This window comes from Lepisosteus platostomus, chromosome 19, assembly GCF_059453375.1.
Source record: "Lepisosteus platostomus isolate fLepPlt1 chromosome 19, fLepPlt1.hap1, whole genome shotgun sequence".
NCBI classification, from domain to species: domain Eukaryota; kingdom Metazoa; phylum Chordata; class Actinopteri; order Semionotiformes; family Lepisosteidae; genus Lepisosteus; species Lepisosteus platostomus.
The window spans coordinates 2230749-2257063 of NC_142629.1; the positions used below are offsets into that span (position 1 = coordinate 2230749).

The 26315-nt window shown below is 46.8% G+C and overlaps 1 protein-coding gene across 6 annotated transcripts in view; it reads right to left on the reverse strand.

Moving 5' to 3' along the window:
• Positions 1–26315, reverse strand: part of snx29 (sorting nexin 29) — a 124806-nt gene that overhangs the window by 63385 nt on the left and 35106 nt on the right. For all 6 annotated transcript variants that reach the window (XR_015928290.1, XR_015928289.1, XR_015928288.1 and 3 more), the window contains 2 exons: positions 13344–13450; positions 1447–1563 (listed from right to left, as the gene is read on the reverse strand). Coding sequence is in view for 3 of the 6 variants with exons in the window: in XM_088612404.1 (XP_088468530.1) it covers positions 1447–1563; positions 13344–13450 (224 nt within the window). In the remaining 3 variants the exon portion in view is untranslated. The remainder of the gene's footprint in view (positions 1–1446; positions 1564–13343; positions 13451–26315) is intronic.

Here is a 26315-nt window from a genome sequence, read left to right on the forward strand (position 1 = left end):
GTGATTCGGTATTGGAAGAAACAAATTTGAGAGTCTAGAACCGGAGTCCTGGAAGGCAGCGTATGTAAGGTTAAACATACAATAAATACAGCAGATAGACTATCGCAGATATAAGAGATTCGGAAGCAGAACAAGGAGAAGGACAGACCATAAATTGTTTGGAATGTAGATTTTTCTAGCCAAAGCGCTTCAGACACAGGAGGAGATACTCCTCATCCTCTCCTGGCAGAAGCACCAGCAGTCCCACTGCACAGCACAACAGTACTACATGCTACAGAACAGTACCACAGGATTTGAAAAAGACCAAACTTGCAGGACTTGAGCTAAATGTCTCATCCTATGGCAGCGAGCACGGTCCCAGGTCACCATTCTGAGGGTCCCATTTGGCACCTCTGTAATAATAATTCAAATTCTTCTGCTATATTCTCTGTGATATCCACGAGACTGCGGTGCTGTTAATCCTTTATGTGATAAAAAAATAAAAGCAATGACACAGAAGGGACATATCAGGAGATTCAATTTCATCTGTCTTTAAAAAAAAAAAAACCCTTCATACTTTTTCTTTCTTCAAACCTGTCAAAACCTTTGCAGAGCACATTCACTTGCTATAATCTCTTGGCAGATGTATCTGAGCGCTGCAGAACACCTGCAGAGCACCTGCCTCCTGAATCGCAGGGGGCAGTCCATCCACTGTACCTGCCAGATACGCCAAGGCCCCATTACAACCGCTAACAGACCCCAAGCTAGAGTCCAGCCCCAGAACCCACATCAAAGCCCGCACCTGTGAGGAAGAATGCTGGGAAACCCCCCCCCCATGCCACCGAAAGAGATAAAACTGCTACCAGGCCACTGGGACACACACCTAAGCATGGGATAATAGCATATCAGCTCTGTGCAGGATATACTCAGCCCAGCAAAGCAGGATGGCGAGGGACAGAGATAACAAGGCAGAGATAAAGGCAGAACCAGCAACAAAGTGAGAAGCGTGCAATTGACTTTTCTGCAAATTTGGGTGCAGCACAGTCACAGATTCCTAGTGCTGGAGGAAATATTCCACAGAACCACTGCACCCCCTTCAGCACAGACTGGCCCTTATTGTGCACTGTAGTCCAATGGTGTTGATATCGTAAAGGGATTAGGGACTTTGCCCCCCAGTTCGCCTACGCTGGAAAATCTGCACCAGGGGCTGTGACGAGGACAAGGAGGAGGTGTCAGCCTCAAACACCTTTAAGAATTAAACAACATAAACCTTAAATGTGGATTCTTCTTCCTTACCCTGCCTCCTGACTTCAACTCACTTAAACTAAAGGAATGAAACTCTTAAGAAGAACACATTAGAAGGGATTATGCACAATTCACCACAGGAATGACTGAGCCCGGATAAGAGAGAGCGGGAGTCTGTGCTGTGCCAGGCACGGGGTGCCCAGATGCAGAGTGGGTACTCACCGGGCCCCGGAGGTCGATCAGCTCCTGCCTCATCTGGGAGATGAGGTTGTCCTTGGCCATCAGAGAGCGGTAGAGCCTCTCGTTGAACTCGATGAGCTCGCCGTGCATCTCCGCAACCTGCCGGAAAACACACAGGCACAGAGCTCTCAGCACCGGCCACCACCACCACCAGGAGCAAACTCCACAGCTCCTCGTACTGCTGGGAGGAACTGTGGGGAAAGATGGGGCTGCGGGATCTCCCCCCGATTTTCACTCCCGCTCACGGAAAAGTCAGGCTTTTACCCCAGGTCACCAGTCAGATCAGTACATCACAATAACGAGCTTTATTTTTATATGTAACGCCTTTAAAAGTGACTTCTCAAGCACTTTACAGCAAGATAACAAGGAGAAGAGAATTAACACAACTAACACAAAATTAACACAACTAAAAACAAGGGTTTAGAATGCAAGAATAGTGCAAAAAGCGCACAAAACTAATAGCAAGAGCCAGTCCAGAGTCCACGGTTTAAACTGGGTGATGCTATCTGAACCATGCAAAAACTGTGCATATTTGAACTCTGCACCAAATGTACGTTTTTACAAACCTTCCTAAAACCCGCTTCAGGCTGTTAAAAAACATGATTCCACAGCATATTAAACCTGCTGCTGGAGCTGATAGAAGAGTCGAAGTGCTTAAAGTTTCTTTATAGGCACCTTTCTGAGCTTTTAAGTGAAAGTGCACAGACAGCAGAGAAAATGACAAACAAACCTTCCAGACAAAGGAAGATGACTGTCTGCAAGCACAGAATCCATCGTGATTCATTAGGTTACTTTATTAATTTATTTTACATCCTTTTTATAATTCCATTTGGTAATGTTCCAGTCCTTACTGAGGTGCTAGTCTGCTAATGCCTCTTCTAAGATTATATTAATTATTAAGAGGCAGAAATGAAGTCCGCAGCATGGAGCCTCGTCCATTATTAAATTTAATTTTTGCCAACATTTTGGGAAGAGGAAAAAAACCTCATCCTGATTCGCAGAAGTAGGATTGTGCCCTGGGAATCCGCATGTCAGTTTTCATCAGATCTAAGAGACAGAGAGACAGACAGCCAGACACGGAGATAAAGACAGGGTTATATAAATACACCAAATGGCTAAAAAGTTTATTTACATTAAATCTGGGTGACAGCTGCTGCTGAAATGTTTTCATACTTAGAAAATTAAGCATATTTATTCAGATGACATGAGCTGACATGCCTGACAGCCCAAACGTGTCATCTTGACATGTTTGCAGAAGCTACCGTCAGGGAAAGGGTGGCAACAGGACCTGCTCAGCTGTCGTAAACGAGGTTCAGTGATAACCCTCTTGGAACCGTGACAGCGCTGATTTCAGCTTGGCTACATCGGCGCACGCAATGCCCAAAAGAGGAACTGAACTCCTCACGTCTGAAAACAGACACACCCAGCGCAAGCACGCTCCTAACAGCACTCGTGTGAGTGTGAGCGAGCCCATCACCGACTAAATCAGACCAGACAGACCACCAGCAGCAGCCAGACCATAACTGGGGCTGAACACAGTGGACACAACAGAAAGGAACAAGGCAATGACACCACAGCCTATGAAGAACGGACAGGAGCAGTGCCTAGAACATCCTCCAAACCTAATGGCACGTACATAAGGCCAGCGGGAGAGAGACGAGCCAGGGAGGGAGACCAGCTAGCTCACTGCAAGGTGTGCTAATGTGTCTACTCACTAATGTTACTAAAAATGCACCAGAGCAAACACACACTTTCACAGAGATCCGAGGAGGCACTAGTGCCTGCCCAGCTCTGTTCACCCTAAGCACCTCCGACAGCGAGAGAAAAATTGAATGCGTCTTTTCACACACCCAACTCCGTGAACGCTGCTCTGATTTCCATTGCAATAATCTCTCTAGCAAGTTCCGTTCCTCTTTTAAAAGATTTCTTTTTGACATCTTGATTCATGGCCTTTCGTCTCTCGGGTAGCCTGCCCTGAGAAACCTCGCCCTAATGCTGTGAATGAACTTTGTAAAACAGCACTGTTTGGCTCTGAAATTCATTTCCCAACCTGTCTGTGAAGTGTGCATGCGTGCCAGCAGGGGGCCCTTGATGAAGTGCACAGGACCTGATGGGAGGAGATTGGGGGCTACTGTGTCCCAATTTCTGCACACATACAAATATCACTGAGAAAAAAACAGCTTCCCTGCAGGAAGGAAGCTGCACACAGTAGCAAAAATATTTCAGAAAACTCTCAGGCCAGCACAGTGGCGTTATTTTTCTTTCTCCCTAAAAATATTTGATTGATATTAGCAGCATTTTTATCCTTACGTTTTTCTGCTTTTATTAGAGAAGTGGTGGTGGGAAGGATTTAAAAATGTGATTGGAAAGACATGGTGAAAACTATAAAGGATATCGATAGGTAGCATGTCGAAACCAAACAACAGCAGCTCCTCTCCACCATTCATTAACTCACAAACCCTCTCTACAATAATTCTCCAAAAACTCACACCTGCCAATCAAACACCATACCCCTCCCACCTGTGCAGATCCTACCAATCACAAAGCTTCTTGTTACTACATCAGCCTGAGGTACACGACGTTCTGATACATGGACAATATGAGACTCAAATTATCCTGATCAGGATTTTAGTGGGAAGGCAAACTTTGGATGGGGATATGTTTGTGGAAGAACGTATTATTATGTGCCTTCCTCCTTCACCCTCACTCATCACATACCAGCAATACAACGTCAGCAATGTGGGACTCAGGAATCAGGAAATAATTGATTTATTTATCCTGTCTCCATGACTTTGAAGTTTCGGTCAGATCTCTCTACCTCTGGTGCGGCACGACACATCCAGGAACTCGAAAACAGTCACCTGACCTCGAGCTCCCTCTTGTGCGACTGGCTTCCTGATCCAAACTGTTCCTGGACAAACTGTTCCCACAGAGCAAGCCTTCCTGCTGGGTTTCTCCCACTGGCAATTTGTTCCATTTGCTCATAGCTGCTAAAAGCAAATGGCTTATTGCACCTTGACAAAGCCAATCCAAATATGACGTGCTGACAGAAGGAGTCCTGCAAATGAAGCCTCACTGTCTAAAAGCAAAGACTGAATACGCCGAAGGAGAAATGTCAGTTCTCCGTTCCGTTCTGTGCTGAGCTGGGAATGTACTTTTCTGATGATCACAGCACGAAACTTCAAACCTATCAAGACATGCTACATCAGGGGTCTCACGGGTGGCGGTGGTTTTAATAAAGGAGGCCTGTTTTTCAGCAGCTGCGTGCAGGTCATCCCGCTGGCACAGATATAAAGCCCACAGCATCGGAGAGGACTGGCAGGTGCTGACATGTTCCCTGGCAGACTGGCAGTGGGACAAGGGGCTACGAGTCATTGACTTGATGAGCGAGAATGATGCCAGATTTCAGCTCACTGCCGAGTTTCCGTTTTTTTGCCTTTGTAAGTTTTATCCTTTTTTACGGGAAGCAGATCTAATTGTGATGCGACTGTGTCCTTGATTCAATTGCCCAGCTAGAGAACTGAACTGTTTTGGCTGCAGCCACTGTTCCTAGAAGCTGCACAAAACACACCAAGCAGCAGGATGCCAGGTATAGGTGGATAAACACAGGTTTGTGCGACTGGCCAACCAGGAGGTCATGGGAGTTCAGCAATTTGTTATTTCATGCTCTTACTTTAACTGTAGCAATCAGAAGCTGAAGATGGGACACAGTTTAATGGTGGGGCAGCAGAGCAGAGCAAACAAGCTCCGAAGGGAGACATCAGCAATTAGGCAGAGGTCAAGTCTGTGAAAGCATAAATAAAGGTACCAAAGGCAAAGCCATGAATAAGGCAAAAATGAAAACAAAAACAGGAAAAGTAGGACCAACAGGCCAAAGGGAAATCTTCACAGCAAAGTCGAAAAGCCAGGCACAATCGACAAAACAAAGCAGCACACTAGAAAAAGATCGAGACCAGGTAAGAAGGAACTAAGTCTGAGCACCGTCATATCTCAAGGCCAGGTCTTATATAGCCAGGTATTAAGTATGTTCAGGTGGGACTGATTTCCGCCCATACCTAGTTGTCACGGCAACAGCCTATTCACAGGTCTGTCAGTGGTTGTGCTTTCAGTGCAGTTAGCGATAATACACTGCAAGCGGGCATGATACACATTACTGGAAAGGCACCGGCTTAGTTCTGCTGAAGAGGTGGTTTCTGGGAAGCCTTCATCCCTACAAAGTTCAGACAGTGAATCATCATGCACGTTTTTTCACCCCTTCCCGACTCGGCTAGGATTCTGTCTATTTATAAAAGCCATATATACACACGTGTAGTCCCAACAGAAGCACGTCTTGCCATTAGACAAATTCGAAGATTACAAATTACCTTCACCGCAACAGACTCAACCACTGGAAAAACTCAGCAGATCCCAAGAAATGCCGAGGACCCTGCAGGCGGTGTACATAGGCGACAGTGCCACTTCGAGTCTGCAGGAACTCCTCCCACTCTCCCCCACGGAATGCACTTCCACAGAACGCTCAGTGACAGTGCCACAGTCAGTTCGGCTCCAGCTGTTCTGCTGTGCAACTTCATAGACCCCTGCAGGGGACCTAACATTGCACAGCTTTATCAGAAGGCACAAGACTGATATTAAAAAACACAGGTGTTCTGTTTCACAATTCATAACTTTATATTTAATTTGAGAAGTTTAGATTTTTAATAAGACTCTAACAAAGTAAAAAGTCTTTTTTTTTCCATGCAATGGAACCTAATTAATTCACAATGAGAAATAATTTTGATTTTGTGTTAACTGCAGATTTAATTTAGCACACATGGGGGATGTCAGAAAGTTTGTGACTTCTATGTTAGTTTCAAATTCCAAAGTGCACGGTTCCAAAGGAATATTAATTCATGAGACTTCTCTACAAAGGTTACATTATTTTATTCATTTTCTAACCTATTTTACATAGCCATTAAATCCATCCCTCAGGCAGACTGTTACCTTCCCAAGCTATTTTCAGGGAGAACGTCTTTCAGACTAAATAAACAAGATTCTTGCGGGAAAACGAGGTCATTTAAAAATAAAGCCGATTAAAATAAGAGCGTCTGTTCCCTTTCTCCGGAGCTGGAAGAGGAAACGGTGGCGTGCAGGTGATGGGCAGCTCTGTTCTGGGAAACCCACGGTGTTCAGTTGAATTCAGGCCCTTCCCGAACCCACACAACAAAGGTAGGAAACGGAGAACTCGGCTAATAAAATTTCAAACGATCCTCTGTGAATCCTACCTGATAAATATGCAGGCTAGATAGTAACACTGGGGGTCTTTGCATAGGGTCTTCCTCCCTTCAACTATCATTCCAAAGATTTGTGACCTACAGGTTGTTTTGGTGTGACCTACAGGGTGGCGTGTGCAGACAGCCGTCACACCAGTCCTCTCCAACACACGTATCCAGGCCAGGGGAGTGCAGAGCAAGGGGACCTACAGTAGGTGCTACAGCCGGGGAGCCCAGGGAACACAGGAGGAACCTGCCCAAGGAACCCGCTGCTGGTTCACAGCGACTGTTCAAAACCAGGAGTGTGGGACAGAACACAAGACATTTCAATAACATTTTCAGCACAAAAGTAAGTGTATGATAGTAAGAAATTTCAGGTTTTCAGAGTTTTCATCTGGGTTGAAATTGCTGTTCAGGTTTTAGGAAAACCAAACCCTTTTTTGGAATGTATGAGGCCATTGCAGATAAGTGGATCTCACTGATTCAACAGCTTTTTTGTTCCTTGGACACACTGTGATATTACGGTACATGTTATTGATGTTTTATCTGGTGTTGGCTCGGCCACTTTAAGATGGAGGATTTCAGCCAAGGCAGTCAGTTCCTAGCAGACTATGGAAAGCCAGCCGGGGGGAAACCTTTAAGAGCTGCACAGGGCTCTGCAGCCCATTGGTAAGGGATGGGCTTGTATTTATGCGAGACCGGGGCTAACCCAGCAGGCTTCTCTTACGCCTTGCAGTTTTTCTAGGAGAACTTAAACAAAAATAACCAGGGGTGACTTATAATACATGTAACTGGATAAAGAGAAGACAGATGATACGTCAACTTCACCCCTTTAAGTACAGCAGAGGAAGCACATCCTGTGGCTTTGTACTGAAAGGCTTTCTGATGGGGCTGTGTGTGCCCCTCTGATGAGAGAGGGTTTCACCCTCATTCTGACAGCAGCCACCCTCAGCCCTGAAACAAGATCTTGCATCTAGTGAATTAACTCCAGGACTACCTAGGGAGAACTAGGGAGAGCAGAGGCTGGCGGGCTGGGAGGAAGAGTGGGATCGGGATGTAAATCGCAGGCATTATGGTACAATTTATGCACAGGAAAGCATGGAGCGAGGCAGCGGAGAATGTTTCTCACTAATTAGACGGACTTCTGCTGGGACTAACCAGGCATCGTCATCATCACCTTCATAATTAGCCGATTATTACCAGCACAGCCTTTCCCAGATCAGCACTGTTCGCTCTCGCTGCTCCGACACGGTCTGGAAGATTAATAACAGTTCTGATCCTGCTAAAGCTTCCACTACTACAACTGCACTAATAATAATAATAATATCACTGACACTACAGCCGCGACCACTTCCGATATTGTTACTACTGTTCATACACTCTTGTTACCTTTGCAGCCATCACTGCTGTCATAATTATAAGGGCTCTGGCAACTGCTGGAATGACACCAGCACGAGGGATCTGCAGCCCTGTGAAATGTTAGCCCCCTTGCAGACATGCTGTCGTTTGCCAGAGGTCTCTCCCCTCCGCCCAGGGGGAGCCCAGCTCCAAGCAGGGGGTCTCTGACCTGCGGCGGGGGGGGGCCGGATGAGATCTGTGACTGACTGAGTGCCCACACCTGGAGGGGCTGGAGCTCAGAGCTGTGGTGTGGGTGCCAATATTGACGCACTCTTCTAAACCAGATCTCACTGGTGCCGCTCGCCGTCTTAACAGAGCGCCAGCTTTTTCATTCCACCTCAGCCTGAAGAATTTAAAGTCGGGGGCTGCTGGGTCAATGCTGTAAAACGAACAGAGCTTCGCCCGGGTGTGATTTCGGCCAAGTCGCTTCCCGTGCCCCTGCCACAGAGCTCTTCTCCACAGAGCAGCCAGCGAGACACTCGGGCACGGGCAGCTGCCACACCCTCAACACCACCAACAACACAGGAAGAAATGCAAAGGGAGAAGGGCCACCTGGGATTTCCAGAAAAGCAGCAGGGAATTGGGATTGTTAAAACAGCTATCACCTGGAGAAAAGGCACACTGCTGGCACTGTGAGCTCTGCCTTGCGATCAGAGCCTCAGTTTCCGTCACCAAGGGCAAAGAACTACGCCAGAGAGAGGACTGTGTGTGAGCATGAGGCGGAGGGGCGGGGGTTTGGGGGGTGGGACATCAGATCCGATAAACAAGCTAACAAAGTAAATCATTTCGGGCTCCGTATGATATTAATTACAGCCTTCCGGTACACTCAAGTGCAGCCCTCTCCATGCACAGCAGTGGCCCTGAATATTCATTTCATCAAGTCCCCGCTAATAAAGGCGACGGGCTGCCTCATCAGAGACCCCTCATCAGCCTCTGATTGTGGTGTGTGGAGAGGGAAGAGGGGGGGGGGGTTCTTTGTGTGAAACTGGCTCACTGGATAACCACAGGAAGGTGCAATCATTCACTCACACCAGCTTTCCAGCGCCTGGCCCGTGCTCATCTCTTACAATAAGACCATGCTTTTGATTCTTCTTTTGTTAGCAGGGCAATGAAGGATATTACCCTGTGTTCAACCCTTGCATGCTGGAGAAATAAAGGCTATCAGGGGATGATTTAAAAAGTGCTCATAAAATGCAGCCTATATGTCCCAGGGAATGGCTATTGATGCATTTGATTGCTATGACACGCTTCAGGAAAGCAACTGTGCTGCCGGTTATTTATCACAAATTAAGACTATGAGGACGGGGTTATTTCAAATCTTAAACTACCAGAAAACACCTTTAAAAGCCCAAGCAAAAGTCTGCGCATCCTGCAGAAGATCGGGTTGTTGATCAGTATCACCAAATGCCCCTTGAGAAGGAATGCGGGGGATTATTTTCTCGCAAGGCTTCAGTGGACCTTGAGCTGAGAGCGACACGAACCCGCGTCTCTTCAAATGGAATCTAGCTTGGTGGGATGTCCTGCAATCTGACTGGAATGATATCCGGGCCCCATTTCAGAGCAGCGACATCACAGTGTCATTGGATGTGAAATTAGCACTGCAGGGCAGACAAGAATTAAGACTGATGTTGGGACTACTTGGTCGTTAAAGATGACATGATTCTGTTCATAACACTCAACCTCGGCGTCCCGGCTAAACACACCAAGCAAGCGATTTAGGAACCATCTGATCTGCTAAAATCCAGAATCCCTTACTTTCTTTGGTAAATCTGTACAAGTGGTACATGCCTATGACCAGGCAACATATGCAGAACTGACAAAGAAATGACAGACAGGTCTAGCTGCGCGTTTGCATTAACAGGGCGCCGTTTAACCAAGAAAGAGCATGTAGTCACCAATTTAGTCACGGGAGGTCCGTAGCACAAAGCTGTACCAAAACGGCGCAACCTCCTCTCTAAACTCTGGCAATCCAAAAAAGATCAGTCACATCCGCTTATTACTAAAGTTCGCTTTTTCACCGATTCAGCGGTATCTTCAAACACCAGGTCTGCCTCCATTTACAAATGGGCTGAAAGAAGCACAAGGAATCCCCGCAGGAGTACTAATTGTTATATTTTTTGATGCTGGGATGTTAATGAGTCTGGAGATCAAAGGCAAGTGGCTTTGTGCTGACAGGCCCCACAGGACAGCCTGACCCACATTCTCCTCCCCTGCCCCACAGCCTCGCTGCCAGGCGCTCAGAGCCCCAGGGAGCCCCCCTGAGCTCTGCACCCCCACACACCGGCACCAGGCAAACTCCAGCAGCGCCTGGCCGCAACGGAGACGCGGCACAGCGCATCTTCATGGGCCTCCACCAAAAAACAACAACAAAAAAAAAGAAGCAGAATCGGCAGAATGATTCAGTCGCACGGGGGCAAGGGAAGCAAAACACAGATGGCCGCAATCTGCTGCGCGGGGAAAAAAAAAAGTTTGCCGCCAAAAACTCTGGACCACCTTTTCGCAAACAGGTTGTCAGCGGAGAGCTGGTTCAGGTGTCACACAGACTCGGGACAAATCTGTAAGCCATGCAATATTTCTAGTAACCAAGAAGGCCTAACATGCAGAAAATATCCCATACACGTCCCTGCAGAGACAGCTACAGTTACAGCAAAACCTCTGCTAATAACTCAGTAGATATAATGAGAACCAGTTTGAATGCTAAATAACAGTGCTCAACAATGTGTTTCATTTCAAACACAATTCGCAAGAAGCCTGGGACGATGTGGATATAAAATTCGAAACACGGCGCTCGAGTAGCTCCCCAGGGAAAAGGCCGTCTTCTTGTATAAAGCTCTCGCTGGCGCTCTTAACAAAAGAAAAGAATGAAAGTAGTTGACAGGGTGATCTTTCCAGGCGCACCTGAAGAAAGTCTTTATTTCGCACTGTAATTTTTCCCCACTCTGGTGTTCTTTTCCACAGCACGCCAGCCTCCCCAGTCTCGCCCCGGACTGCCGTTCCCTGGTCCGTACGTGATCGTCCACCCCCCCACCCTCCATCACGGAACCAAAAAATAAAACCGCTGCCTCTCTCTGACCCACCTCCTCTCTGGCTGGGAGACTGAGAGCTGGAGCTGTGGGCTGGGATCGATACGGAGCAGACTGGAAGAACACCCCCTCACAGGTCGCCGGGAGAGACCAGAGATGTTTTTACACATGAGGAGTCAGATGGAAGGTTCTGCTACAGACGAGAGAAGCTTCTCTTTCATCCTCTCTGTTTTTGGTTCCTACTGTATTTTGCCATTTAAGAGAAGGGGGGCTGCACAGCTGGGTACTGGGAAATGTGGCGGAGCGGTGGCTCTGTGGCTAAGGATCTGCGACTGGAAGGTTGCCGGTTCAAATCCCGCAGCCGGCAGAGGAATCCTACTCCATTGGGCCCCTGAGCAAGGCCCTTAACCCCAACTGCTCCAGGGGCGCCGTACAATGGCAGACCCTGCGCTCTGACCCCAAGCTTCTCTCTCTGTCTGTGTGTCTGTGTCTCCATGGAGAAAAGCTGGGGTATGCGAAAAGACAAATTCCTAATGCAAGAAATTGTATAGGGCTAATAAAGAAACATTACATTATTAAACATTATGTGATTCCCCCACACACCTGTCCAAGCCCAGCTGGGACCCAAGCTCTGAGGAGATTACCTAATTAGGGGTCAGAGGTCAGGTAAAAGCAGAGATCGGACAAATGCATTCCAACTCATGTCATCTTTTTACAGATATTAGAAAATACTTCTAAATACATGTTATGCTTATTTGCAATGGCTGCTCCACTGTAACATCCCCTCTGTGGCAACAGTCATACTGATCTGCCTGAGGCGTCGAGATCTCTGCGTTGAGATCAAAGTCCCGCAGATAAGCACAGGACCTGACAAAGAGTCAGGGGGAAAAGAAAACCAGCCTTAGTGATGCAAGTCACACTCTTGTCCTAATCCCAACGCAATCAGAGAGCCCCGCTCAGTGTGCTTTGCCCCAGACAGCATGAAATCACTGCTCTCCTCAATAACGTGCAGAAAGGGCAGGACTGAGTCGGAGCCTCACGCTCTCCGGCACAGACGTCTCCCCCCACAGATTGCTGGGAGACCCCCAGCTAAGAACCACAACAAACAGCAGCAACGCGCCTGCAGCGGCGACACAGACCGAGATCAGAGACGACCGTTCGTGTCCGAGCGCGGAGGATTCCCGGATGCGGCGTGCAGATGGACTGAACTCCCGCCCGGATTTTGTGCACCAATAACAGCCAGCACCAGCAGAAGGAACGCTGGAGGCCACAGCCTCTCCGGAGACTCCTGCTTCAGCAGCGCCCAGAAACACTGAGGACAAGAGACGATCCTGGAAGAGCTGGGCGGCGAGGTTCAATTATTTCTCCTCCTCACACGAAAGCCTTGTACTGCGGAGCACGCTGTCTGATACAGTTCGAAGGACTCTGTGTTACTAATAGGTGATCACTCATCACCAGGGCTGGGATCAATCGGGCTCTGGAGTGACGGCACACGAGAGCAGACAAACTCACGTTCTCTTCCCAGGGTCTCTCGCTTTTATGACATGAACTCTTCCCTCCCCCACTCAGTTCAAACAGGCTTCGAACGCTCTCCCACTCGCGTCTGCACCCAGACGAGCCGGACCCAGAGCTGTCCTCCATCCTGACGCCTTCTGCCCTCCTACGGCCTTTTCAGCTCAGCACCACAAAATCCTACTACCAGAACGCACAAAGGACACGACGGCACAGGCCACTCTCTCTGAGACCAGCCTCGCCAGTCCGTAGCTTCAACCCCCCCCACTGTCGGTTCCTCCCACGCAGACACCCCGAGCTCAGCAAGAGGACTGGACCCAACCACATGGAACCGGGCCCCTCGACTGAGACTGACCCGGCTTCCTTCTAATTACATTATTACATTATTATCTATTATCATATTACATTATTATTACATTATTATCTATTATTATGACACGATTATCTATTATCATATTACATTATTATGACATTATTATCTATTATTATGTATTATCATATAACATTATTATGACATTATTATCATGTAACCTTATTTTCGTAAGCTTCATTTTGCGATTCCTGTGAGCTCACAGAAAAGACATTGCATTGCCAGCAACGACTGCTGCGTGCTGCATTGCCGTGCGTTTGCTGAATAAGCTGGATTTGATTTGAATCCGCGAGCCTGGCACGGAGGCGTGGCGCGGCGGGTACCCACCTCGATCAGCTTGCGCTCGTAGCTGGCCGCCAGCTCCTCCACTTCGCCGGCGGGCTTGGGCGGGGGGGCGGGCGGGGCGCCGTCGCCGTTCCCCAGCGCGGGGAGAGCTGCCGGAGGAGAGGGGAGAGAGTGAGCCGCGGGGGCGGGCTAGGAGGGCACCATAGAGGCTGGCCAGCAGTCGGCCGCACAGAGCGGCGCTGTCTATTCTCCTCATTTACCAAGGCTCGCCGTTAACCTAAACACGAATTCTCTGTTTACAGCTGGCTTTTCTGCTTACAACTAGTGTGCAATATATGCTTGTGGATAATGTGAAATATATTTATTCATACAATACATCTTCTTGTGTACTGTCCATTCTGGTTTGTTTCTGAATATTCTGGACTGTGTGCAATTCTCTATACTCCATACATCTTTACGGCACTTCTCACTGACTGTGCCTACTGTGTTGTATTGTTGTATTATTGTATTAGTACGTAACACTGGACTGTGTCGACTGAGCCTGGCTGCTGTTGCACTGCAATCTCCCTCAGGGGATCAATAAAGTATCTATCTAAATATGAGGAACTTAGTAAGTGATTTACGGTTCAGACAAGCTGATACAAATCCCAGCTTCCTCCCCTAGAAGCGCCCTTGACAGTGTGACATGGCTGGTTCTGAAGTTTGTAAAGAGGCTAATCAATTTCAGCCTTTACTAAAAAGGCTAATATACCTGTTTAATGCATTTTTGGAGGAAAGGCACAAAAATGATTGCCTATACAACTTTCAGCTGCAGGAGGAATGCTTCTTTCGATCCCGAGTAAATGGATCAGACTTTGTTCGGAGGCTATTTGAGAACGTGTGCATCGCTGGTTATGAGCGAGGAACACAGAACAACAGCCCTATAAAACATTTATTTTCAAGCAGCTAGAGGCTCTGAAAGAAAGCAATATCTCAGCAACAACAAAAAACTCACAGAAAGACAGATCAAATAACTCTCAGAGAACCAAATATAATTTTCTCCTGACTTTAAACTCTGTGTGTTCAGTTCTAAAATGTAAAGAAACACATAAATAAAAAAAGCACCGCGGACTCATAATGAAAGAAGGATTTGGAAAGAAGATTTTATGAGGAAGCTAAAGAGATCTTCAGGTTCAAGTTGAAACCAAAGCATAAGGCAACCTGGAGCGCAATGTGGGTTTCATCTGTTTGAGGTATCTTGAACAAACCGTATTCACTAAGTAAAAATGCAAATACATCTGTATTTAGCGCTACTGTGTCTTCACACGTCCAAGAAGATCTGCTGAAACCAAGGTGACATCCAGCACCTTCAGTGTACACATACAGAGATCCTAAAGCTCACAAAACAATCCGACTTCCCAGAAACAGGGGTATCATCCTCCTCTGCACTCCACACTGTGTACATACAGTATAGTGAGACACACAGATTGGCTGTTCTCAGCTCCGTCGCAGTTCTTTTACAGAAATACATGCGGATCACTTATGGCTGCAGTATGAACTCAACATCTTTGACCCTGGCCCAGAGCGGAGAACGAGTGCCTGATTCACTGGGCAGCACCACACGTGAGGTCAGAGGTTAAATGCCCAGGACTAGAATGACCGTCAGGGTCAGAGCACTGTCTACCAGGCCCTGCAATACTTGGCCCAAGGCAATGGTACCACGACTGACAATGAACGTGTCTTCTGCACCAGCTGGTCTACCCTCGGAGTGAATACAGACATCATTCCTGACCTGACTTTGGGTTTCCTGCACTGCACAGGCTTGTGCCACCATGTCTGTTAAAACCCAGGAGACAGTCTTCGTGCAATCACTTAAACTGTCTCCTGAAAACACTTGAAGCCCCGGGCGATGCCAGACCAGAAAAAAATATAAAACACACTCTTGACACATTTCCAGCTGTTCTAGTGCACAAAGAGGTGCCCAGGGAGGGGTGGTCCGGATCTTCTGTATCCAGCAACAAAAAAAACTTCCAGTGTTGTTAACCATACAATTCATCCACCGCAGCATTCAAGACAAAGTGCAGATTTCTCTTTCTGACAGCATGCGCCACATCAGAATTGACACTGGCATGCAATCACGTCAATTATATTGCATGCAATTCTTTCTGCGGCTCTACAACCTGTGCACATTAGCATCACTGATGGGTTTAAAAAAAAAGCCAAGTTAATTGAAGTGCGGTAATCAAACTAATCTCCCTTAATTTCGAAATCACACATCGCCTGCTTTCACGGCATCTCTTTCAGTTAAAGTCAGCATATCATTACATCAGAGATTTTGACTGCTTTGATAACGCTAAAATTACAGGAGGCGGCTGCTACAGTAATTTAAAATGACAAGACAATTTCATATGCGGGGCACAAAATTGCATGCTGAATACACAGTGTACCTCTGCCATGCCAGACGTGAGGAAAATTAATCCACTTTAATTCCACCTTTTAATTTTCCTTCCTCGTAAACAGCGAGCGTCCCTTTTAAGCGCTTGAGAAATTACATTCCTGAGCGCTTGGATCAGAGGCTGTTTACTGGAAAGAAAGAGACTGGAAACGTCTCTGGCTGTTTCCCAAACCGCACACGGTGACTCGAACGTATAAAAAGCAAATTGTAACAGATATCAGTCAAATTAGACGCAGCATTTTTTCAGCACCGTTAGCAGATGTGCTGGCGGACAGGATTATACACACACCCTATTACCACACAGATCACTGCCACAACACTGCGAATCCGACGGCAGCGGTGCCTTTGAAATTGTTTTAAAATAAGACTTGGATGTCATCCAACCCGTGAATCATTCAAAATATTGCAAAGAAAACATTAACTTCTGGTTTGCAGACGGACCATTCTCCAAATTCAGTGAGGGCAATTTTAAACTCATATACACAAAAGGTGACTGCATAAAATCCCCTGAGGAAATCAGGACTTGTCTCTTGTTAGGAAGAAGAAGGTTTTTTGTTTAAGGATCTTCTGGGCGTGTCTGGTCCGCACGCAACTTGCAAGACGCAGAGCGAGTCTACAGAAGGGCGATATCTACCTGTCCAGCCAGGTGAGCTCAAGTTTGGTTGAAGAAGTGGGGATGTCTGGCAGTGGGGAAAGACAGACACTGAACCCCAAAACTATTTACAAAATGGCATGGGAGCCATGCAGGGCATCAGTCTTCTTGTTGAGCGTTAACAGATACAGTCCTAGCAATGCCAGGTCACGCCACAAGACGGCATGGGACCATCCGCCAGTGCAGATGAATGGCTCTCCCTGGAGACAGGGACTCGGAACAGTGCTTCTCTACCTCGGATGAAGATGCCCTGCGGACGTATGGTCTCATCCATCAATGTGGAGATGGAAAGCGGAAATCTTAAGACTTAGAGAGTCAGAAAAGCTCCTGAACAATACCCTATCGCAAAGCTGCAAATGACTGCACAACTCAGAGAGTGACCAAATTTGCAGAAATTCCCCTGTGGAGCCTCTTAGCTCAGGGGCGTCAAACATATTTGCTATGGCGTAACTGATTTTTATCTGCATGCACAATTCGAAAATGAATTGTTTGAAACAAAAACAAACACCCACTGTATACTTTTCTTTTTTTTAAAGTAAAAAGGACATCTTGGAAGTGACTCATCCCTCCTTCCCCCACCCTCGGAAGTATGTAGCTGGAAACAAACTCACTTCAAGGGATTTATAATCCTGTACGCTGAAAAACTATTATTCCATCCAAGAATAAGAGAAACACAAATGCCCCAAAAGACAATCTAGACCTCTGTTGCAAGAGCCCTCCCGCCGTTGGGAGAGTTTGACAAATTGGTTTATGCAAATGGATTAGGCGCCATCGCGGCTTCAAACATGAACAAAAACAGAAACAGCAACAAACAAAACTGATGAAAAGGGGAGACTGCTGGTCAGAGAGGAGGGAAGGAAAAGGTCTGGCATCAACAGGGAAAATTCAGCCAGGTGACAACTCCCCAGTGACTGCTTCACCAGAGCGATTAGAGATGGCTTCTTTTCTCAACTGCTTACACACAGTTGAATCAATAAGTGTCAAGAGCACCGAGCTACACGGCAGCTTCGTAAGCACAGAGTTTGAGCAGTATCGACAACTGCCTCACAGGAAATTAGGTCGCCGGCCTGTCCGCAGAACACTGTTCTGACAGCAGATCCGTCCACAGGGCACTGTTCCAACAGCAGATCTAGGTCTGTCAGCGGAACACCGTACCAACAGCAGGCCCCTCCTGATCCCAGTCTGTCAGAGGAGATCTGTCCTGATCCCAGTCTCCGCAGGGCACCTTTTTAACAAAAGATCCCTCCTGATCCCAGTCTGTCCACAGGACAGGTTGTAGAACAGAGGTCTCTATTTAATTTCTCAGAGGATCTGGTGCCTTCTGGTTTTTAATCCAGCCAAAGTTGTGAATAGTAATTGTTCTTTTTTTTTAGTATATAGGATATTTCTTTTATATAGGGTTACTTTTGCTGTCAATTGCAAAATACTTTTCATTGGTTCCTGTATAGTTACACATAAAATTACCCTCAGCCTTGTAATTACAGTTAAATAATTAGATCAGCTATGTAACTCAGAGTTCAACTTAAAAAATATTTCAACTGCAGTTATAAAAGCTACACTTAATGTTTTTCTTTCAGCCTACTGTACAAGGTAGATCGAACCATAGATTTTGTGAAATCTACAAAGACGCAACACCTGTGATCTATAAGGTGTTTGCAGATACTCGGTACCTCATAGCAATGTAGCTCTCTTTTATCCAATGGGAGTGATGCAGGAGTTGCATTAATCTTCACCACTGCTATTCAAAGTTATTCCAAAACAAAAGACGAGGCATTAGCAAACTTAAGTTCACTGTGCAACAATAAATAAGCCTAAAAAAGCAATAAATCCAAGGGATAAAGAAGATTAAATGAATTATTGCAAGATCTTTGCTTAAAATGGACTGTTTCAATGTCTTCTAGCTAAGCAAGTAATGGCATTAACAAATGAAGACAGCTGCACAGAAATAAAGCTACTCTAAAAGAGACTGATCATGAATAAGAATGTAGCATTAACAGAGCTTGGAAGCAATAGGAAGACTAGGACAGAATACTCATCCCAAACGATGGATTAAAGTGCAGCAGAAGTATGTTCTCAAAAAGAGATGTCCGCACCCCAAATAGCAAGGCAGCAGCATCAGACTATAAATAATTAAGTGAATCTTGTTCTGGAGTGAACAACAAGGTCCAGGGGGAAAAATGAAAAAAGAAGACTGTGCGCTACAGTCTTTATAAAAAGCAGGTAAAATTACAACCATGCAGCTCACCTACTGTGCACTGCGTGATGAATATATTTCTTTTCTTTGCCAGTTTGAAATCCAGCTACAGGATAAAAGCTTTCTGTGGCATTCTGGAAAATCGAAATGCCCCATCGGATTCAACCCTACAGCAAGGCCGTGGTCTCTCTATGCTTGCTAAAAACTGAACAGTGTACCCACATTCATTCACTGAATAAATATGTATACAGACACAAAATACTGAGTCAGTCACTTGAAATTCATTATTGTAGTGTGTTTAAGCATTTTGACTTTAAGAAAGTTAGAGCATGTCAAGGATTGTAAAAATCGCCATATCTGGTTGGACGATGGTTTAACTTTCAAGGCAAAATAATAAATTAGAAGCTGAAGTCCGGCCTAGACTTGGCATCCTTGATGGCACGAAACCCACTGTACACACTCCATGAGGTGTACACCAGCTCAGAGAAACTCCTGCTGCGGCAGGTGACCACGCTGCCAGCCGGTTTCGAACATCTGCACAGCACACAAGCCCAACTGCGCACGCCGCCCGATATCCAACTGGTCAGACAACCCGCAGCCACCTTTCAGAGAGGACAAAACAAGTGTTTCGTCACCAATGTCTTCTCCCTATTTATACATTTAGAAATATGGGTGTTTCATCATTCTGTGGCGCATTAGCAAGTAAGATTTAGACATTTTGCGTACAGTGGCTATTCTGAGGGGCCCAGCGATATCTCCATTGCCAGCCTGCTCAATGGAATTCTGATCTTATCAGCGTTCTATTATGAAAGGAAATGAGATTACAGAGTGACAAATGAGAGTCATCAGCGCCACCGACATTTCTCAATTTTAGAATTCAAAGCAAACTAGGAAGATGCGTCACTCCAGCGTCCAATAAGTCTCTGCCGCTGGGGGGGGAAACAAAACTTTACAAGCCAGGGATTACACGTTCTGGTTCAACAACGAAAAGCACATAGGCCCTGCTGAAGCTACTGATCTCCAGTTAAAGATCCTGGGACTTATTCCCGATACTGAAACGTAACAACATACAGTGATACTTGGTGAACCAGTATAATCCAAGGATTAGCTGCAATCCCAAAACAAAGGCAGCTGTTCCATAGCAATCCTGTCATTGCGTTAACATTCAAGGAGGTGTTGTACCATAACAGCTGTCTCTTGTTTGTATTCTGGAGTGTTCAGCTTTTTTGCAGCTTTGCTCTGCATGTGAATTAATTGGATAAGATCTGCCAGTCGAGAAGATCTCTTTAACCAGGAAGAGTAATGACTTCTGTACCTTCGGATGATTCAAACCCTCCTGACAGGACCATCACAGCTGTCACTAACACGTTAAGACTTTTTTTTTTTTAAATCAGTCTTTCTGAAAGTTCGCTAAACATTTGTCACTTTTAAAAAAAACAAGGTTTTCAATCAATCTTTCCCGGTTTGACGAGCAGCATTTTTTTCCTCTCCATCTCAGACAAAAAGAGAAGAAACTCCCAAGACTTTCATGTCTGAAGCAGCGCCGGTACTCTGTACCTGAGACTACAGGCAAGAGACTGTAGAACGGGTTTTGATACCCTGACGAACAGCGTTAATTGGATTGTTCCTCTGTGCTCGCATGAAGTAGGGGTTTACAACTTTTTTGTCGGCTCACGTGCGCTTTCTGAAATTGCCAAGGAGTGACTTGGAGAAAAGGGATTTGATGCACCGATAGCTCCAGACTCACAACAGCAGAACTGCAGGAGCCCGGCGCTCCTGCCCTGCTATAGCACAGCCAGCTAGCCCTCCTTTCAAGCAAGCTGGCCAGCCAACCAGCAGCCCTGCCTCTGTGCCTCCTCAGAGGATCAGAGCAGCAGGCAGGCCTGAGGGGCAGGGTGAAAGTCCGTCTTCACCAGCAGCGAGGATCACTGATCTTCACAGCTGACAAGGCAACTCATTACTGCTCACGCTCTTCCTAGACAGGCGGGTACCTCATTTCCCCTCACTACACTTTGCCCGAAGAAGAAAAAACAAAAGAGGGGAAATATCTTTAGATCAAACGAAAACGAGAGAGAAATAACAGCAAGCACAGCCACCGATTTCTTTCTGTCCTCTTGAGCTTAAACCCAACGGTATGGCACACTGCGTTCGATAAAACGGCACACAGCCCTTGGAACGGCGCAGTCAGATTTCAAAGCTTGAAGACATGTTTTCGGCTTGATTACTGCATTTCCGTCTCGCAACAGGGAACGAGAAATGGTTTCCAGCTCCAGAAAAACGACCTCGCTGGATATAAACTTCGAGGAACTGCTCAGAGTGCGCTTTGAGACCCAAAGGGAGCACGATTAGATGACATTATTGCCGTTGATCCAAGGACACCTCCAGTGTCTTTACTCAGATTGCTTTCAGTGCGTCCATGCAACACGGACAGCAGAAAACACTCCCAATAAACAAATCTGCATTTTCCCCTTGGTCTTAGGAGCACCCTCGGCCAAGCTCTGCAAAGCAGCACTTGTGTCTGGTTAAATCGCGCACCAAGCAGTCTTTGCACCGAATGGCAATGTACTTCACTAAACGAATGGCTTTATTGCATTAGCTTCACATGGCTGAAGTGGAATGCAAAGTGTAGGGCAGCCACACTGCACATCCATCTGCTCTCAGCCCCTGTGCCGCTGCCCTCCCTGATACTGCAGTGAAGAGAAAGAGGGGAGACTGAGTTACACAAGAAGTTGCAGGCAAAGAAGCAGCCAAACGGAAAGACAGCTGCTTTTGGAACATTGTAACAAACTCAGCGCGTTTTCTCGAAATCCCTCTGCAACCCAGCTGCCTCTCCTTCGGTGAGGACACAGTCAGGACTGGAGGGGTGACAAGCTCGCCTCTCCTCTCCTGTCCTGGGCCCCTGCAGATCCTGCCTGGAAGAACTGTGAAAACCTCACCACACAGGATTCCGACAGTTTCATGTTGCTTAAACTGATCAGCAAAAGGCCCTGCCCAGGCACAGAGGTGCTACAGTTAATACAGTTTAAGCCACTGTGAGAAGAGAAACATTAGAACTGGTAATCATTTCACATATTTTACAGGTCTATATCCCCGTCTATGTTCACTTCATAAATTACAGCAGAAGACAAACAATGTGTAAGAGAAAATACCACTCATCAGCGCCTTCCTTCGTATTTTTCAGCAGTTTCTGATCTATAACATTGATTAGCAGTGGTCAGATGGGAGCAGAAGACAACTATTTTATGTTGGTGGCCTATTTAAGAAGCCCCTGAGCCTGGGCATGAAGCCCGTTAATTAGATTCTCAGAATTGTTTTCCCAAGAGGACGAGGAATTTTTGGGCAGAACAGACAGGTGTCTCAATAGCAGCATTTTCTGAACCAGGATGAGCTCCCGAAAGATGGCTGCATTTCTCACGCACACACAAGGTGGGTTTTTAGGAAATGGTGCACTTCCTGTTGCACAGCACAGCATGAGACTGCCTTTCCAAACAATTAGATGGTTTAAGTACTTTGTACAACCTGTTAAATCTGCATTAAAAAATCTTTTTAACGCCTATCTGCCCACTTTATATACACTTCTAAGTGGGGCTTTTCATTTAAACCACCGGCCTCAGGTGCTTGGCAGCAAAAACATGCAATGATGTGAAACAAACGTGCCATAATGAAGACATTCAGCACTTAATCTACCAGAGGATTATCTACCGTGCCACCATGATGGCCTCCCTTTTGCCTGTAGAGGAGACTAAACTAAATTAATACGGGAAGATAAAAGATTCTGGGCAGAGAGCCTAACGTGACCGTTGAAACAGACAGCCCAAATCATTTCTTAAGACAGACCAGACAGCCAAAGAGAACTCACAAGGCTTGAGTGCACACGTTTCGCCTACCATCTTTTAGAGGTTGGACCCAGTCTTCAAAATGAGGAAGCTTGGTGCAGAATACAACATGCTGCTGGCCGACAACTGGCTCCCTCTGTTAACATCCCCACGCAGGAGCTGATCACATTCCGGGGGCACAGCTCCCGCCCGTGACGGCCCAAATCCTTCAGGTCTTCTCCATCTCTTCAAATCACAGGCCAGTGGAGGACCCTGGAAAAGCGCCCTCAATTGCGCCGGTTTACGATCAGCTCACACATGTCATTAAGAGCAGAGCTGAAGCGAAGACCTGCAGACACTGTGTCCCCCCCCCAGGCATGGGACTGGTGCCCCACTGGTCTGACGGGAAAGGCAGAAGATGCCGGAGCTTCACGGCAGCAATGTGTGACCGGGAGGCTTCTGCTTCGGTTAATTTAAAATCAGGCCGCTCTCTCTAACCCTTGCACCTCCTCAATTTATCACCGCGGTTTAAGTACAGCTAATCGCTTCTCACACTGCCTGGCTCTCCCTCTGCTGTTCCACTTCCTCCAGCGTGAGGAGGGTGATCCGGGCCGGAGGCAGGCAGGGATCTGTGTCCGTTCAGCACTGCCCAGAGGAACCCTCCACAGTAACACCGCAGTCACCGAGCTCCAACTTCAGGACACACGGGCCTCGTGACTCACCTGCAGAGCTGCAGGAGACTTCCCTTAACCCAGTGGACACCCAGCGCAGGCTGATTAGTAGGGATTCACTTCTCCTCTTGCGCGATTCCTGCACGCCGGTTTACAGTTTAGGTATGCATGGTGGGCTGTAATCATCTGTTATTTTCCCTTACCATAATACAACTCCAGATAAACCTCTAAGCTGCCTACTTAATCAGCTCATTTATATGAATTTTTAATTTTTTGCTGCGCAGCTTTTACTTTCTAATGATCTCTGGCAGCGGCTCCTCGCGCTCAAGCCGGCAGAGCAGGGACCGAGGCAGGCCGAGAAAGTGGAGCGGTCTCAGAGCGCTCTTTATTAATGGAACCAGGTTACAGCATGGCCGCCGAGAGATGTGGCAGGCTGGCATTACTGAAGATAAATGGAAACGGTAGCAAGAAACAAGCTGTACTGTCTCCACGGCCCAGAGACTGTTATTCGCATGGCCAGTCCCTTTCCCTTTCTTATCCAGATGCTACCATCTTCCAATCTGCCTCCTATTTCCCTGGATGCCCTCCAGGAGTCAGTAGCTGTTCAGCAGATGTTCCTGGTTTAAGCGCCTGAAGTAAGAGACAAAATTTCAGCAACCTGATTAACATCCTTCCCAGTCTGTGTAAATATTTGAGTGTCTGTAGGTAACTGTTGGTAGACGTCCATGAGAGGATTCATTTTCGGCTGTTTCTGTCCCCGTCTGTTTTCATCCATCATTAACACGTCGGCTCACACATTCAGATCTGCAGTTTGAGGCTTCTCATGTTTTCGCCTGCTCACCTTTAATTCATCACAGCACAATGCCAATAGGTAATGTTACATGTAACACAAACCAGCACCAAGCCAGAACCTTTCAAGCTGTTTTCCAGCGTCGATTGTTGTCCAGTGTGGGTTGGTTGCAGCTGATGTTATAAAACCGACTGACATCCACTTATAAAGAATAAGTAAACTCCTAGAGTCAACAGTTCTGAGGTGTGATTTCAGCAGTTACTGGTTGAGGGTGCAGGAGGGGATACAGGTGGATCAGCCGAAAACACAGCGCCTGCTGGATTCTGTTATCCAGGTTTACACATCTGGCTCTTTAGTGACATCCTCCCCATCAAGGAAGTACAAGACCCCCACTCCCCCTTCCGTGTCGCACATCAGATGAACTCAGTGCAACAGCAAGAGAATCCCCTGCACATCGGCTGTGTTTTATCACAAAGATTTACAAAGTCGGAGCGCGTACAACTGGGATCAGAATACTCTAGATCAAGAGGGACGGAACAGAGAGGCGGCTCGAGTTCGGAACCAGCCGTGTACGAGACTCAGGCGAATGACAAGGTGGAGACGGCAATCTACCTCACATGGGTGCATCAGGCTGGCCGGGCTGTCCTGCTGCCCATCAGGAGGCCGAGGGGCACGGCCCGGGCAGACGCCACCCGAGCCAGGAGCCGCTGCCGTCCTGAAGAACGGAAACCCTCAGAATAGAAGCGTCACGGCCCCGGTGTGCGAACCTCTGAGATATCTGGGGGTGGGGCCTTGTCTTGAATACAGGCACACAGTAATCACACAGCTTGCTTTGCGCTGGTTCTTCTCTCCCCTGCCTCATAATCACTAACCACTCATTTTTCGCAGCGGGGAAGAAACACAAAAAACAAAATTAATCCCATTCCGCAAAGGCCAAAGAATTTTGCATACTTCAAATCACATCCAGTTAAATACGACAACAGTGTAGCGGGAACCACAGGCAGAAGGAAGTGAGGGGGGCTGCCACCCAGTGGCCTGTATAGTATACTACCATTACAGCAAAAAGCACAGGCAATGTGTCCTTTCGCAAAAAAGAGGGGGAAATTCCATAGGTTTCCAGATGAAGAAAGTAGAGGCATTTTCTGTTTATTTGGGGAGTGAGGGGACATTAGGTATTCATTCTGTTTCAAGCACCCTGTGAGATAGGTTAATGCACCGCTGTACACATGGGTGCCACAGTAAATGAGAATTTGTGCCCAAAAGACTCACCCTGCTAACATACGATAAAGGAGCCGTTGAAATGAACTCGCAAAGGGTCATCGCCTCACTAGGGCAATTCTCTAAGCTAAAAGCGATCTACTGGATCGCTTGCATCTGCAGCATTTCAACGAGAAGGCTGGCCTTGCCAGCAGCTCCCTAACCGGTGCCATTAATAGAAGCACACTATCACAGCTCTGCTGAGCTTTAATCCCAGTGTCCGTTATCAGCTTCTTTCCCAAGGAAGAAAGCACCGTGACTTACAATCATGCCAAGTACACAATCAGATTAAATCAAAAGGACCCTGAACACGAACCCTCGAAAGCCACACCTCTCTAAATGAACTTAATTATGTTCTTAAATGACATGTCTGAGCTCTGAGCAGGTGACGATGGAAAGACCTGGAAAGCCTACTGAACTGCAGCCCTTGACAACCCAAGCCAAGGACCCCTGGATGACACGGCAAGACTGTCCTTAGTGACTCCTTGAATAATGAATAAGTACTCTAAACACCTTGCACCAAATTTGATCAGGAAAAAGATCAGGAAAGCTGGAAAAAAAACATCTCTAGGAAAGGACAGAAAGAAAGGTGTCTTTCCTCACAAAATACACCGCGTACTGAGCCAGAAGTCAAGAGCTGCCCACTATTTATGAAAGTAACTGTGTTAAATAACTGGTTGCTGAATAGTTCAACAAGCGATAAAAAGCATTGTGTTCTTCTCAGTAATTGTAGGATTACAGGTCCTATTGAGCACACAAAAGGCCATTGTACGGAAAGAAAAAATATAAAAGGGATACTGAAGAATACTGAAAAGGGAACAAAGACAGACTTCTTATCAATATTTAGGGTCAGAACCTGCTGCCTCCAGGGTGAAATAAAGACAATGCAGTGTTAAATATAAATTCTCGTTGAAGTTATTTATCCATAAGCATCACCAATTAGAGAGAAACCTCCTGCTCAGAGGAGTTCGCACAGAGAGCTGCCACTTGGCTGAGACCCCCGGTGCTGCTGAGACCACCCTGTGACACACTCACTCCTGCTTCCAACACGTCACGTCGAATGGATCTGGAATTCCGCAAGATTTCACCGCATTACGAAACGTTTAAAATTAGTTTGCCAGGTTGGGAAGGGATAGCACAGCCAATGCCCACACCCGCAAAGTCAAAAGCCCGAGACGTGTCCCCCTAAAGGCACTGTGGA